Source organism: Rousettus aegyptiacus, unplaced genomic scaffold (assembly GCF_014176215.1).
Source record: "Rousettus aegyptiacus isolate mRouAeg1 unplaced genomic scaffold, mRouAeg1.p scaffold_m13_p_4, whole genome shotgun sequence".
NCBI lineage: Eukaryota > Metazoa > Chordata > Mammalia > Chiroptera > Pteropodidae > Rousettus > Rousettus aegyptiacus.
Window position 1 is genome coordinate 131681856 of NW_023416307.1, and position 16542 is coordinate 131698397.

Here is a 16542-nt window from a genome sequence, read left to right on the forward strand (position 1 = left end):
TCAATGAACACCCTGATAAGATGCTACTGAAGCCCCAGGCAAGGTTTATAACCAAAATCTGAACCAATGAAATTTATGACAGGGACTCTAGTGTTGCAGCACAATCGTGCTAAAGTGGCAAGTGTGGCCTTGGCTAAGTTCATAAGAAGAGAACTATACCGCAGAAGTCCAGCGGCTTGCTTTTTCTAAAATGAGATCCACATACTTTGTGAGAAATCAGTAATATCCCAAGGCTGACTTTCGTTTCCTTTAAATCCTAATGAAGAATTTATTTCCCACAGGAATATCAAATGACCGGCTAGTGTTACAAAATAATCCAAAGCTCACCGCAGCCAAATTCAGCAAACAACATTCCAATGAGCCGGTTTAATTCTAAAACCTAGTAGTCTGTGGGTCCATAAGAAAAATCAACTTTATCAGCCTTATAATGTCTTAAGTCAGTACATTTAAATCTAGAAGCAGCACGAGATTTCTTCGAATCTGTTAGGAAAGTTATTGAAATATACTGTGAAAGTAGTTGCAAAAGCTGGTTTGTGATACTAGGTATTAGGTAAAATGAATAGGGCTGAAAAGAGATAGAAGAAATTAAAGATGTAAAAGCAGAAAAATCAACCTAACTATAGCATTGACAAGTAAAATATGTGCTAATGTAGTATATGAAAAACAAGTAGGGGGAAAACAATAATAACTAATAAAATTACTCCATAAAACAGACACTTCTAATATTTTTAGCAATAAGCTTTAAAAGGTCAAAAATTCCCTCTTATTGAACTCATCATAAGTCTTTAATATACATTTGCTGAATGGACAAAATATGTAATAATCCATACTCTAGAAAGTTTTTTCCCATTACACATGAACTTTGAGATAATTAGTTTGCAGATCAGTTAATCCTTATTTTTAAAAAAGCCTAAAACATTTTACCAATCCAAATGGTGTTTTGAAGTTTCTATGTCACTATACTGTTCAAATAGTTCAACAATGGAAAATACCATCTTCTGATGATCTCACTAAGGAGGTCTGTTTCTGAATTGGAAGAGAAGTACTCCAGAAAAAAAATGACATAAATTCCATGATTTTAAATTAGAGTTCTTTGTGAGAGGGAAAGATGATTTATATCAAATGACAGGCCTATCGAATCTTTAAGGACGAACAATCCAAGTTCTTGTCATAAACTAAATATTAAGAACAGGAGGGAGAAAAAATGAGTAAAAAGATAAAACAAATAGACCAACCAAGAGAAGAAGAGAAATTTAATAAAATTCCCAATACTTGTATTATCAATTATGTCCATTCATCAATTAAAGCAATCTGATATCTACGGATAAATTTCAAGTATTTGGGAAAAAAGGCCTTTATTTCAAGAATAAATGAAAGTGTTTTTATTATAGTTCAAAAGATTCTTCAGGCTTTCCATAACGTTTATATGAGAACCACTAATATTTTGGGACTTAGTAAGTATCCAAAGACAGCTCCTATAGGTAGATGATACTGGCATGCTAATGGACTATGAGGTACTCTTAAACTAGGTGTCTAACTCCATGTGCCATTCCTTTAATCTATTTCACATACTGTGGCCAGATTAAGGGTAATATTACTTACCAGCTGCCTATGACCTTCAAAGCTAATTCCTAACCAATAAACCCTGAAGTGAAACTTCGTATCCAAGGCCCTCATAAATTTGATTCCATCATACATTTTCTATCCTTAATATACCCTAGCCCTGTATTATATACTAGAACACTTCACAGTGATCTAAATACTGCTACTTCATTGTCTTCTCCATGTCTGTCCGGCACTATCCTTCAACTATCACCAGCAAAGCCATGTTGTCTGAGGTATTCCTCTGATTTCACTCAAGTCAGAAGAAACTGCTCCCTTCTCTAAATTTTCATACTGTATTCTCAGTGCTTCTTTTACTTAACAAGTTTTATCTTATTTTATGTTGAGTGATTTGTATACATAAATAGAATAGGCTCACTGAATGCACGAATTCTATCACATCATCTTTGTGTCTCCCATAATGCCTAACATACATTTCCACAAAGATCTGCTGTGTCACTAAAGAAACATCTCAAAACACTCTACAGGAAAAATATATACTTTAAGAAAAAAAATGTTTATATGTGTGGCTTTTTAACTAGAAAACCAAATGTTCGAATCGACTGTGTTAATTCTTAAAATTGCTAATGTTTATCCTTTAATCTATATCCAACTATATTTACTTCTCACAAATAGATCACCAAATGCTAATATTTGTGTCATCCTCTACCCCCAATTCATGTTGAAATCCTAACCCTAAAGATGATGGCATTACAAAGGGGGACCATTCGGAGGTACTTAAAGTCATAAGGGTGGGCCCTCATGAATGAGATTAGTGTTCATATAAAAAAGACTCCACAGAGTTCCCTAGCCCCTTCCCCCATGTGAGGGCACATAGGTAAAGCACCAGCTAAGAACTAGGAAGAGGGCCTCCTTAATCCTGGACTTTCCAGCCTTCAGAACTGAGAGGACTAAATATCTGTTGTTTGTAAGCAGTCTGGTCTGTGGAATTTTGTTATAGCAGCCCAAACAGACTAAGACACCAAACTTACCTCAAACAAGCGTAAGTCAGCAGGAACTCTGTCCCCAACAGAAAGGCAAACTGTATCACCTGGAACCAAGTCTCGTGCAAGTGTGTGTTCCAATTTTCCTTCACGTACACTGTAACATGAAACAGAAACCACTATGGCTAAAAAAGAAAGCCAAACCACTTATTTAAAAAAAAAATTATTTGTAGTGGGCTTGCCTGAGAAAAAACATTTTGTATTATTACCACTTCTAAGGAATTAAAACAAATACGAGAACCAAGAAAAGGATTATTTTTGTGCTCTTGGTAATTGAGATGCTCAGATAACAAAAAAGAACTGAAAAAATTGAGCACTTGTTCAAATGTAAAATGTGAAAATTGAAGCAACCTTCTGAATCATCTTGGTCTGTTTGTGCATCACTGTACCCAAAACAGTGCTTAACACATAGTTGGACACATACACAAAAATCTGTTGACCAAATGCATATATCAAGAATCTCAAAATCAGAACTAACTTTACTACATAGTAAAACTTACTACACCAAATAAAGCATGAATGGTTTCTACCTTGTGTTTAGACAAATCTTGGGACACAACATATATTGTACTAGTCACATTCAATTCCTATTTTTAAGAGTAAAAATCCATATCAGAATTAAGGATCATACCAATGACATTCTGGTGGCATAAGTTTATTCAGTTCTTCAAGAGATTTTTCTGAACGATATTCCTATTTTAAAAAAGCAGAACATAATATTAAAATAAACATTTATAAAGAAATATAAATAGGTATGTTCCTATGAGCACATTCCATGTTAGGCTTAAATATTAATCTCACTCATTATTTAAAAATTTCCCCCAATTCCTATCTTTTCCTTTATTTGCACTTTTATTCCTTCACATAAAAGCTTGTCTCTTATTAAATAATGTTATAGTGACCAAACAATTTTGATAATTAAGTATTCTCAATTTTATATTTTAATATTCAGTGTGCAAACTAAAGTCAAGTTATATGAAAATAATGAAAACTCAGTGGTATGTCCAAAGAGTATATAATTTTTGGTCATTAAAAGTTAAGATCATTGAGCCTCATAATTAAGATAATTTTACTTTCAGTGCTTAATGACCAAACAAGTCAAAGATAATTAATGCAAGCAAAATCTGAGGATTTAGACCCATGCTAACTACAAAGATTTATAGAATAAGATTGCTTGGAAAAACATATTAAATAAGAAGTAGGATGTGGCTGGCCTTGCCTTGATAGATATCTTTTCCATTACCCTGAATCATGCAAAAGGAGAAATTCTCAAGAGCCCTAACTCTGTTATGCTCCAGCCATATTCCATCCACATAATCATAACTGAGGGTCAGAGACATCCTTCGCCTCATGCTACTTAGGTGCACATTTCCATGACCAGTCTCGCTTCACGCAACAACATTGCTATCTCATGTCTGCACTAAGCACATCAATCTTTTGATCTAAGGTTAAAAGGAGAGAGGAGGGAGTAGTGGGAATGAAACTGGGAAGTGTTTTGAAATAACTGCAGTGTTAATACCAATCAAAATTTCACACCCACCAAAAACTTTTTCAAATAGAAAATGCAAAGTTGTGTAGAATAACTTAGAACTAAATCAGTCTTTACTTAGCCAAGAAGAACAAATGTTAAAAGGAAGGTAAATTTATAAATATAAAAATTACAAGATACCCCTCCTGCAACCATACTCAAGATATTAAGGAATTTGGAAGTTTTATGCGAAAATTAAAAGGCTAGAAAACACTATACAATCCTAGATCCTAGAAGCTGCCCAATCTTTACCTCTTTCTTCAGACTCGTTAGCGTTTACTCCCTACAACTACAAAGATAGCTCCATATCGAAATGACCATTTAATATAACCCACCACCCAAAACCTGACAGCTATTTCTAATAAATGCCTAAAAGTTATTTTAACTTTATTGTAAGGTGGTATCGCTATATGACTGTATAAAATAATTAGTCATTTTTATGGCTGTGAGGGTGTATAATGGGATGGGGAATGAGATTTTAAAAAGAGACAGGAATAAAAAGGGCAGACATAAATATAAAAAGAATATAAAAAAGACTCCCCTCCTAAAACACAGGTACTAAATAATGATAAAGCATTAACAATGTCTGATATTTTTAATAGTTTTTTGACAAAGTATTATGGTAAATTCAACTGACATTAAATAGGATCTGTTTAGGGAGGGTCTTTAATTGTTGTTTATAGAATATTTTGTTAGTTTCATAGGTTCATTTGGGGAAATGGCTCTGTATGAGAAACAAGATCTACCAATATCAAACTGGGCTCTTCATGTTTTGATGCTTCTTTGCATTTTCTAGCAAATGAACCTACCATAGAGATATTTAACACATGGTTTTAACCACTAAATTTAAAGTGAATAACATTATCTTTGTGTAAAATTCTGCACTGACTGTTAAAATCACAACTTTGTTCTTTTTTTGAGGGTAGGGGTTCTCTATTTACCAGAAGAACAAGCTCCTAAGGTCTTCCATACAGTGATAAATATTATAGGAATCCTTCTAAAGAAAGTCTCCCCACACAGCTATAGAATTATGAACAACGCGAGGGGGTTCCAGTTACTGGTCCAGTGGGTCATACTGCCCACATGGCCAAATGAACAAGTGCCTTGAATGATGCCCAGCCTGGAATGAGCTCTGCTAGACTAACCAGCTCCACCTGCCCTAGAGCAACCTTGTTTGTTCTAAGCAAGATAATCTGATTCCCTAGAAACAGGACCGCTGTCAGTCTACAGATGGGGCTCACAAACTTGCTGCAGATAATCTGATTCCAACTGGTTTCTCTATACTGGCTTTCTATAAAACTAATAAACTTACTAAATTAGATATTAATATAGGAGGCCTGAATAATGGCAGTAAATACCCAAGGAATAAATCATAGATGTGAAAATAACCACAATTGCTTAAAATACAATCTTAAGACTCAAAACAACATGAACTTCAAGATCATATTACATTTCCCCTCAACTAGAATAATCCTTCTATTCTATGCTTTAGAACTTTTAGCTAATGAGACTTGTCAATAAAATCTACAGAAGTTATGATATTGAAACAAACATAAAACTAAGTCAATGTTTTTATTTATGCCTATACTTGTCAATAAAAATTCTGACATGATTTCCACATTACATGTATTAATTAAAAAATTTTTCAATTATATTTGAATTATATTACTTTCAGGTGTACAACAGTGATTAGACATTTATATAACAAATGAAGTGATCACTCACCCCAATCAATAAGTCTAATACCCATCTGACATCATACATAATTATTGCAATATTATTGACTATATTTCCTATGTCGTACTTTATATCCCCGTGACTGTTTTTATAACTGGCAACCATCAATAAAATGAAATCACAACCTACTGAATGGAAGAGGATATTTGCTAATAATACATCTAATAAAGGGTTAATATCTAAAATACATAAGGAACTCAAACATCTTAACAACAAAAAGCAAATGATCCAATTAAAAAAAGGGCAGAAGATCTAAACATAGACATTTCTCCAAAGAAGACATACAGATGGCCAACAGATATATGAAAAGATGCTCAACACATCACTAATCATCAGAGAAATGCAAATTAAAACCACAATGAGATATCACCTCACACCTGTCCAAATGGTTATCATTAATAAATTGACAAACGACAAGAGCTAGTGAGAATGTGGAGAAAAAGTAATCTTCATGCATTGTTGGAGAGATTATAAATTGGTGTAGCCACTATGGAAAACAGTACGGAGGTTCCTCAAAAAATTTAAAAAAAGAACCATCCAGCAATCCTCCTACTTTTGGGTATTTATCTGATGAAATCCAAAACATGTAATTTGAAAAGACATATGCACCCCTATGTCCATTGCAGCATTATTTATAACATGGAAACATGATATGGAAACAACCTAAGTGTCCAAGAGTAGATGAATGGATGAAGATGAGGTGGTACATATATACAATGAAATATTATTCAACCATAAAAAGGATGAAACCCAGCCATTTGCAACAACATGGTTGGACCTAGAGGATAATTACACTAAGTAATATCTGACAGAGAAAGATAAATACCATATGATTTCACTTACATATAGAATCTAAAATAAATAAATTTAAAAAAAAATGAACAAACAAAACAAAAAACAAACTCTTAGGTACAAAGAACGTTTTGATGGTTGCCAGATGGAAGTGGGGTTGGATGGGATAGGTGAAAAAAAAGGGTTCCTTTTACACGTTTTATTTATTGTTTTAATGTCTATGCTGAATAGGAAGTCTGATCCAGGTCAGAACATGCCTTCCATGGAAGGATGAGGAATTTAAACCCTGGTCCAATTTTTTAATTGTAAGAAAAGTGTAAAACCTATTGCTGGATGTTTCTGTTACTATGCATTTTGTTTCTATATGCTTCAGTTATCTTTAACACTATCAAATTAAAAAAACTAGATTTTCTGTATGTCACTACCTAATTCAAAGCTTTCAAGTCAGTCTCACAAACTTTCCCAGAGAATTGTTTCTGAAATTATTTTGAAAACAAATAATAAATTGCTCTGACCAACATGATCATCCCCCAATGAGATAAGCTACCATAATTTTTTTAAAGCAATTAACTATAGTACCATTCTCATGTTGGCAAAACAGGCTACCTACTCACCTGAACAAAGGCAACTGTGACAACGATCAGTATTGCCTAAACAAAACAAAGAAACATCCTTTTAAATAAAACATTATAACTTCACAAATATTTGTTAATCATATATTATTTTTCTGACTATCTGCAGTCCCAACTACCAGCCATTAAGCATTGAGATCGGCTGGGAAAGAAATCACAACTCCGCCTTGAGGCCTGTGGGGGAAGAAACTGACAATGGCTTGCCTCCCCTACAATAGCTTCTCAAACTTTTTGATCTTAGGATCCGTTAATGCGCTAAAAAACAGAGGATCAGTTTTTGTTTTTGTGGGTTATATCTACTGATAGTTACTATATTAAATACTTTTTCAATTACTATTTTCATTTCTACTTATTAATTCATCTAAAAAATAATAAACCTATTACATGTTAACACATACAACATTTTTTCATTAAATATATCTCCCCTTCAAAGAATAATTGTAAGAGAATTGGCAGTTTTCAATTTTTTTAATTTTAATGTCGACCTTAATAGAAAGCTGGATTCTCATATCTACACTGATTAGGCTGATGTATATAAAGAAAATCCAGTCTCATACAGATATTGTTGGGAAAAATACTTTAAAAGCTTTATTCAGGTGATTGTGGCTAGATGATTGTTACTTAAAAGTAATGTGCAATGCAGAATATAAAACTATACCTATGAACTTTTCATAATGTGTCATATTAAAATCTATTGATCATCGTTGCATTTTGAATGAACCTTTTATCATTAAAAATTGTGTAACTGTCCTGGTCATTTAGAAAATATTGCTTCACTTGGTTTATTCAAATCTTTCAAATGTTGACACATTGCATAATAAAAAAAATTACATTCATTGAAATCATTCCGATCACATTAGAATAACTTAAATACTGGGGACCTAATTATCACTTGAAAGCTTGAATTTTATCATGGCAACAAATTTTGTCAGTTGTTTTTCTTGAAGTGAAAGGCTCATTTAACTCACTTCCAAAAAAAGTATGCCAGTTATCCAAGTCTTAATAACCAGTTTGTCTATCAGTCATTCTTTCAAGTAAAACATTAGCTCACAACAATCACCTTTCCTAAAGACAACCACTATACTTCAATATACAAAACTCCTTTATGTACATTTCCCATTTCATCACACAGAATATTAAAAAGGTATGTACTCAAGGGTCAAAATTCTTTGCTGCTTTATCAAAAACATTCCTAAGAGAAACAATGGAAGAAAACAATGACTAGTAGTACAGTTGGTGCCATTATTTTTGGTGCCTCTAGTCAAGGCTCTAACAGTTTTACTCGCCATTGTTTTTGTGCCACTGACGCAAATGTCGACAGTGAAAAGACAAATGATGTTTCAGTATTATGAAAAGTTTTGACCTTACGTGCTCCCTGAAATGGTCTGAGACTCCTAGGAGTCCGCGAGTAACAATTTGAGAATTGCTGCTCTACATTAATTTCTACTGTGTTCTCAAACATAATATACTTGCTTTAATCAATAGTTTATACTAGGGGCAAAAAAAAATGATGAGAAAGCTTTCAACGAAAGGTAGAATAACCTAGTTGAAAGGAATAAAATCTTTTATAGTAAATGTAGTTGTGCATTGTTAGGTAATATTTTCAATTTCACAAAACGAAAAGCTTTTGTTCACAATTAAGTCAAAATATATATTCAACTGGACAGTAAAAAAAAGTGAAAATTTAACTGGAAAATTACAGTAAAATATTTCATATCTGTGAAACTACCAGATTGTTAAATAATTCTCAAGTGTACCAATCAAGACCCTTGAACATTACATGAGATTACTGCAACCAAAAGTACTTTGGATATTAACCAAAAAACGTGGAAAAACATTAAAGTATTTCTCAATAATTCATTTTCCAAAATAAAAGCCAATCCTAATTTATATGATTAACCAACAATTTAAAAATATATATATATTTCTTCTTACCACAGTGATACTGACGGCATCATCAAACTGATGCATTAAAACACTGATGACTGCAGAAGCCAGAAGCAGCATAATAAGGGGATTTTTAAACTGAAAGTAAAAACAAACAGCAATCAATAGTTTTGTATGAATGACAATTGTGCTCCATCACAGCAAAAGCTTTAAAAAAATTACTGGGGCATGATCAGAAAATTATGAGTCTATATTTGGTTTATTTTTCATAAATCTTCAATTAACAAAAAAATTGACACTTAACCACATTTAAAAGTTACCATTTCATAACACCTCCCTTTCAGAAAACAAAAAATTAAATATCAATACTTAAAACTACCCTTAAAATATCAATACTTAAAGCTAAATGTCAATACTTAAAATTAATATCAATTTCTTAAAACTAAGAAATTATCAATTCCTTATAGTACACATGCATTTTAGTATATTAATCAAATAGATAAAGCTGTTCTGAATCTCTACTGAGGCTAGAATAAGTGGAAAATGATTTTTAAGCTAAAAACTTAGGTTAAATACTGGGTAGAACACTTAAATTATGAGATTCAAACATTCCTCAACATTCCTATACTAATTAATATAGATTACAATTCTGTGGTTGACCCACACACCACAGGAATTACCATCTTTCCACAGAAGAAGCCTTTTCCCAAGGTTTTCCTGATATTTATCTGGTAGAGCCAATAGTACATTAAAAAACAAGACCACAGAACCAACCTAATCAGACAGCATTGAAATGACCAAGCAACAGACTCACCCCAAATTTTTCCAGTAGGACATTCTCTTACTAAACATCAGAGCTCTGTTGTCAGAATCTCTTCCTCTGATGAAGTGGTGCCGATCACTGTCTAAACTGGAAGGTAGCTAGGCTATATACAAAAATCCATCCTAGCAGAGAACCCCAGTCCCTGGACACCACAGCTCTAATGTGAAATGCCATCACTTCCCTCTCCCTTTACAGCTCCATTCCCTAGCAGTGGTTCCAACCCATGAAGAACCTCTAACAAATGCCTAGCTTCACACCAGACCAATTAAATCAGAAGTTCTGGGCACAGGACATAGGCTTCAGCATTTTTACAGCATTCCCCAAGTAACTTTAATGCAGAGAGAACTGAAAATCACTGCTCTATCAAAATAAAACTACAACTGCAATGTGATTCAGGGGTGACAAACCACATACTTGACTAAGTCGGAGTATGGGTTTAAATCCAGCTCGTACCACTTGTGACCTTAATCTTTTTAAGCCCCATGGAGGGGAGAGGGATCTTCACCTAGTAAAACGATATCTTATACCAAAGATTGTGTTAGAGATTAACTGTGTAAACCACAAAACCCTATTTAAATGTTACTATTATCATCACATTTTGAGGGCAAAGCCCATGGTCTTTTTTTATTTTCTCCCCCCAAAAAAGCTGTGCCACAGTACCAAAGACATGACTTTCAGGCTTCTGACAAATGTTTGCAAAACAACAAATTTGTATTCTCTGTAAAGGAGTAGAGTCACCTAATGCTTGATGATCAACAACTGATATTTACTATTAGTTATTGCTTGTGCTTAACTACATTAATGACACTTTCAATTCATTCTCACGGCAATCCCATGACGCAGGTATTCTTGCTATGAAACAGGATCAAGAAAATAAAACATTAAATCATACTGGCCTAGGGATAAGTCAAATCACTGTAATTTATAAATCCAGAGTAAACTTCCTTAAGGCCTAGGTAATACAGAAATGTGGTAAATGTCAGAATACAAATATGCACATAAAAATACTCCGTAACGACATGACGGATTCACACAAGGTTTTTTTTCATCTCTAAGAATTTAGTTTTTCTATTTAGACCAATTCATTTACAAAGATAATACTGGTAAATTTGGGCTCATTAACAGGGAAGGCCTATCAGAAAAGTAAAACATTGATCTTTTCTAAATAAAAAACCCACGGGTTACTAAAAAGGATTTGTTTGGCAAACTAACCCTACTAGTTGAAAATTAGCCATAAGATTCTTACAACTTTTCACATTAATGTACTTGTTATGAAGAGAAAAAAAAAATCCTACAATAAGTCTTTCTGAAAGAATTAGAATACTAATAAAATAAATTTAAAATAGCTATCATCTTTTGATAGCTTATTATTTCCTAATTGTTGTCCCCACTTTAATAAAGGTTCAGAGGATAATAAAGATCGTATAGCTAATAGAAATAAAGGCGGAATATGTGCCCAAGCAGTCTGGATTCAAATTGCCTAACTTACTTTACTAATTTTCAAAGCAGGCCATATTACTTTTAAAAATATTAGCATTCCTGTAATAAAAAAAAAAGTATGTTATACAACAGCGTAGGCAACTACTGCTAACAGTATCACCTCCATGTGATATAAGCCCTTAAAGATTTGCATTCTAAAAATTATAGAAATTCCAACCTAATAGTAAACCCTAATGAAGTGAAAATTTTAGGTTAAAGCAACTTTTTAATATTTAGTTCCTTTGTCCATAAATAACTTCACAAAAGTAAACAACCACACTAACAAAAATACATATAAATTACACAGCACAGGAGGAAATAAAAATATCTCACCTGAGAAATATACTTCTTCCACAGTGGCTCATCTTCACTGATATCGAACTCATTCCAGCCATGGAAGGCTCTCCTATGACTTACTTCAGATTTGTTTAGACCATTCTGAAGATCAGCCTATTAGATTTTACACATAAAAGTTATTAAAAATGTTAGCAGAGAACGAAAGAAGGAAAATGCAAAGAAATACCTACTGTATAATCACATTTACAGTAACTTCTATAATAATCCTAACTAATCTATGGAGACAGAAAGCATAGCAGTGGTTGTCTGGGGCCAGAGGCAATATACTAGGAGGGATTAACTGCAAAGGGACATAGGGGAGCTTTTTGGAGTGACGAAAATGTTCTGTATCTTAATTGTGGTGGTGGTTATTACACTTGTTGAAATGTAAACTGTATAATTAATATGGGTACATTACATTTTATGTAAATTATACCTCAATAAGAAAATTATTTTAAGTAACAAGGTAGAGTTTAATAAAGAAGCAAAAAACTTACAATTTTCTAAGGGAAAGACGAATAACACAAACCAATCACACACTTACAGAAAGCAAAATATCAGTATATTTTAATGAGCTTTCCTTGTTTTCACTGTTGTTTTGTTTTTCAAAATTAGTTTCTCCAAAAGAACATTCAATGGGCCATAACCACCTTCCTTGTTCTCTAAGTTTATCAAATCCTGAGGGTGGTATCATCTTTTTTGCTCTTGGACTGTATAATTATTTCAAGCAGAAAATTTCTAGTTCATAAGTTACTCAAAACAATGAAGTTAATGAACTGGTTCTTGGGACATTTATGTTCTATGAATACACCTACATTCATCAGTCACTGTCTATCATTTATTATTATAACAATCATTTAAAAAATGAAATTAACTGCACCCCTAAAATAATTAGTTTCTCAGACCAAAAGTTTTATAATACACTTCAACAACAGAATCTTATGACACTTAAATATATCCATAAATGGTTTTAAAACAAAGTATAAATGCAACAACCAAAAAAAAATCTTCAAAGGGTATCCAATGTTTTCGATGCCCACTAAAATACATGAATTCTTAAGGAAAAGAAAAAGTTTTCCTTTCCTTCATGTTTCATTATTAGATTGTGCTTTTTAAAACGAGAAAGAGATTAAAGTTTATTTGCAGTTCTGCACTTGTACTTAGCTTTTACTTTAGAAAACATTTAAAAAAGATAAATTCTTAATTCTACTTATGTTAATAATTAAATTATTTTCCCAATCCAACTAATCCTCACACAGCACTAACAGTTCCTGGTAATGCTAATGATCTAGAGTTGTACGAATTCAATCGAGTAACCATTAGCCACATGCAGCTATTTAATTTCACATTTCAAGTACTCAATAGTCATGTTTAACTAGTGGCTACTGTATTGGACAGCACAGAACAGAATATCTCTGTCAACACAGAAATTCTTTCGGACAGCACTTAATCATACAGTCTAAGTAAACTCATTTTACTATCTAATTCTTTCCTCCCTATCAAGCACTTACTTGGAGAATGCTTGCAACTTCACTGACTGGTAATTCACTTGCTTTTTTTGATGTCAATACAGGAATCATTGTCTCATTTTCACCATTAGGAATTTTTTGAAAACGTGCAACCTAGGAAGAAATAAAACCAAAGGAAAAATATTTGAATATAGCAAACAATTCTAATGCAGTCTAGAATAAATGAAAATCTAAAACTTATTTTCTACAGTTAGAAAACAAGTATTTTCAGTCTAATAATGAGTTTCCAGTACTAATAAGATAATTTTATACTAACCATGTGCTGATCTTTCCAGAAAGCACATTGCAAAAATTAGGCTACCAGTGCCAGCTAGAACACAAAACAATTTTCACATTAAATTTAAAAGATGCTATTTCTACAGCAATATAACGAGTAAAAAGTAAAACAGATGTCCTGTCTAGCAGATCCTGATGATTACATGTAGTCATAATTCTCTAAACTCATGTTTAACACAAGGCACAAGGAATAGCTAAACTTTCCTCATTTTAATTACTTCTGCTGGTCAGCTCATTTCTTAACCATCCAAAAAGAACACCTAGTTACTATACTGAAGCACCATGAGAGCAAGTCAGACTTAAAAACCCATTCTCAAACTGGGGTTGAAACAAAAAACAAGAGACCAGACAAGCAGAGTTAAGTCACAGAGACGATATTCATCTACTAAAGCCAATAGTACACGAAAAAACAAGACCACAGAACCAACCTAATCATGCAAAATAAAGTCTTGAAATTATTTTATAGCGTAACATTTTTACATAATTAAGAAATTTTAAATGTTCAAGAAAAAATGGAAATTTCATGGAAGTTGTATATCCATTTGAGAGCCACTAAATTCCCTTATTTCAAACCTATAAAACAAAGTAGGACAGAGGAAAGACTTCGCTGAAGCGTCTCTAAATTAAACACTGGAGAAAATTCCCCCAGAAATGACTTTTGACTCTTAAAGCAATGAGACCTAACCAGTGTGACAATATTTTATCTTGTCAGATCCTAAAACAAAATTAAGTAGGATCAAACATGTTTTGTTGCCTGCACTGACGAAAGATTAAGAAAACCTTTTATATCTAAGATTCCTGTACTTGTTTCTTCATGTATAAAATGTAGATAAATAGTGCCCAAAGTTATATGAGAATTACATCCATTAATACAGTATTTGACCCATGAGTAGTAAGTACCCAAATAGCTATTTTCTCCCAAAACTATTTAATATTTATACGTACACATTCAATAGTACAATAAGCTCAATAGAGAACTGAATTACTACTAATCAAAGTTAGTAAAACTAGATTTGCAATAAATTTTCTACTAAGGTATACTTTTCTTATCTTTAACATATTGGAAATTGCCACCTCTAACACCCAAAATGCAGTACAAGAGACTTATTTATAAAATCTTTTTAAAGTAATCCTTTGGTAGCTAGTAAACAGGGTCTATGTTGTAACACATTTTATATATAAAATCCTTCAAGGAGGGTCCTATGGGCTCAAAAGAGAAGGAATTTCTCCCACAATGGAGGCAGGCTACATACAGCACAGTAAATTCTTGACCAAAGGCAGTGATGTCAACTATAATTATGCTTGCTATATTCTATGTTAACTTAAAATTATGGAAATTATTAATTTTAATCCTATTCTTTTTTAAAGCAAGTGTTATAGATATTTACTAGCTCAAATAGATCATTAGTTATATGGCTAAGAGTATTTTAATTTGTTCATTTATTTAGTCTTTCAACAAACAGTGCATTTATGAGAACATGACTGTGCTAGAACCTTAAGATTGAACAATAAGCAAAAATACCCTGGAGTCGGGGGTTGGGGAGAGACAGATTATCAAAAAATAGTGCAAATAAATGGAAAACTACAAATGATCACTACTATGAAGAAGTCCATGAACATAAGAACTTACAATCAGTAAAGTTCTGATGAGGAAGTGATGCTTACACAAGTGAAAGATAAGAAACTGCCTAAAGGAAGGAATGGAAGAACAGAAGGAAGTGAATGTGCAAAGTTCCCAAGGGGGGGGGCACATGGAGAGAATGAAGTTCTATACAAAGGCCAGCATTTATTCACTTATTCATTCAACCCTTTGACACATAATCAATGTTTACTATGTGCCAGACACTGTTCTTGGTACTAGGAACACACAAGTGACCAAAGAGGCAAGAGCTTTAGCCTCAGAGAGCCACACACCAATAGGGAGCAAAAGACTATAAAGTGTTAGAAATAAATGCTCTAGAAAACAATTAAGAATAAGTAGGGGAGCAGTTTCTTCATTTTATATAGGGAGGTCAGGGAAAACCTCTCCATTAAGGTGAAATTTGGGCAAAGAGATCTGAAAGAAGCAAAGGAACTAGCTACTATTAGACATCTGGACAGAAGTGTCCAGGAGGTAGGTGAGTGTGCACATACACAGGAGAGGTCCATGCTGGATATATAAGAGTGAGTAGTCATAAGCATATAAATAATATTAAATCTGAGAATAAACATACACCAGCACAAAAGAAAGGGAAGATGTCTGTGGGCTGTCCCTTGGGCATTCTCCCAACACACAGAGATCAGAGATGAGCAGTAGCTAAAAGAGATCAAGAACAAGTAACTAGTGAGGTAAAGGAAAACCAAAAGAGAAGCTGAGTGAAGCAAGTATTTCAAGGAGGGTGTATATGGCTGGGCCAAATGTTATTGAAAAGTTAAGAATGAGGACTGAGAATTGACCACTGGACTTGGCGACATGGAGATAAATGAAGAAAGCAATTTCAATGGAGTGGCGGGGACCAAAAACCAGGTAAGAGTGGCTTCAAAGAAAACAGCAAAAGAGAAGTTAGAGACAGAAAGCACAGATAATTCTTTCCAATTATGCTGTAAGCAGGAATAGCGAAATAGGATTATAGCCAAGGTGAAATGTAGAGTTGAGTCGAATTGTTTTTTTTTTTTTTAAGAGCAAAGAAAAACAGCATGTTTATATAATGATCAAAATGATCTGTAGAGGAAGAACATAATACAGAAGAGAAATGGGACAACTGATAAAGCAATGTTCTTGACTAAACGAGAGGGAATGGAATCTGGAGAATTTATAGAAGGGCTGATCTTAAGTAAATGTAAAATCCATCCATAGTTACGGGTGGAAAGATAGAGTAATACAGTTAAAATGTAGACATGTTAGTAGTTGTGGTAGAGAGAGCATATGAAAATATTT

At 33.2% G+C, this 16542-nt stretch overlaps 1 protein-coding gene across 10 annotated transcripts in view; it reads right to left on the minus strand.

The window, feature by feature from the left end:
* ATP2C1 (ATPase secretory pathway Ca2+ transporting 1) overlaps positions 1-16542 on the minus strand; it is a 115472-nt gene that overhangs the window by 62260 nt on the left and 36670 nt on the right. For 9 of the 10 annotated variants that reach the window (XM_036219702.1, XM_016140269.2, XM_016140268.2 and 6 more), the window contains 6 exons: positions 13332-13442; positions 11818-11934; positions 9231-9320; positions 7278-7313; positions 3238-3299; positions 2595-2703 (listed from right to left, as the gene is read on the minus strand). In XM_036219702.1, coding sequence (XP_036075595.1) covers positions 2595-2703; positions 3238-3299; positions 7278-7313; positions 9231-9320; positions 11818-11934; positions 13332-13442 — 525 coding nt within the window. Of the gene's footprint in view, positions 1-2594; positions 2704-3237; positions 3300-7277; positions 7314-9230; positions 9321-11817; positions 11935-13331; positions 13443-13605; positions 13625-16542 lie in introns of those variants that run through there. The other variant, XM_036219703.1, reaches the window with a different exon arrangement.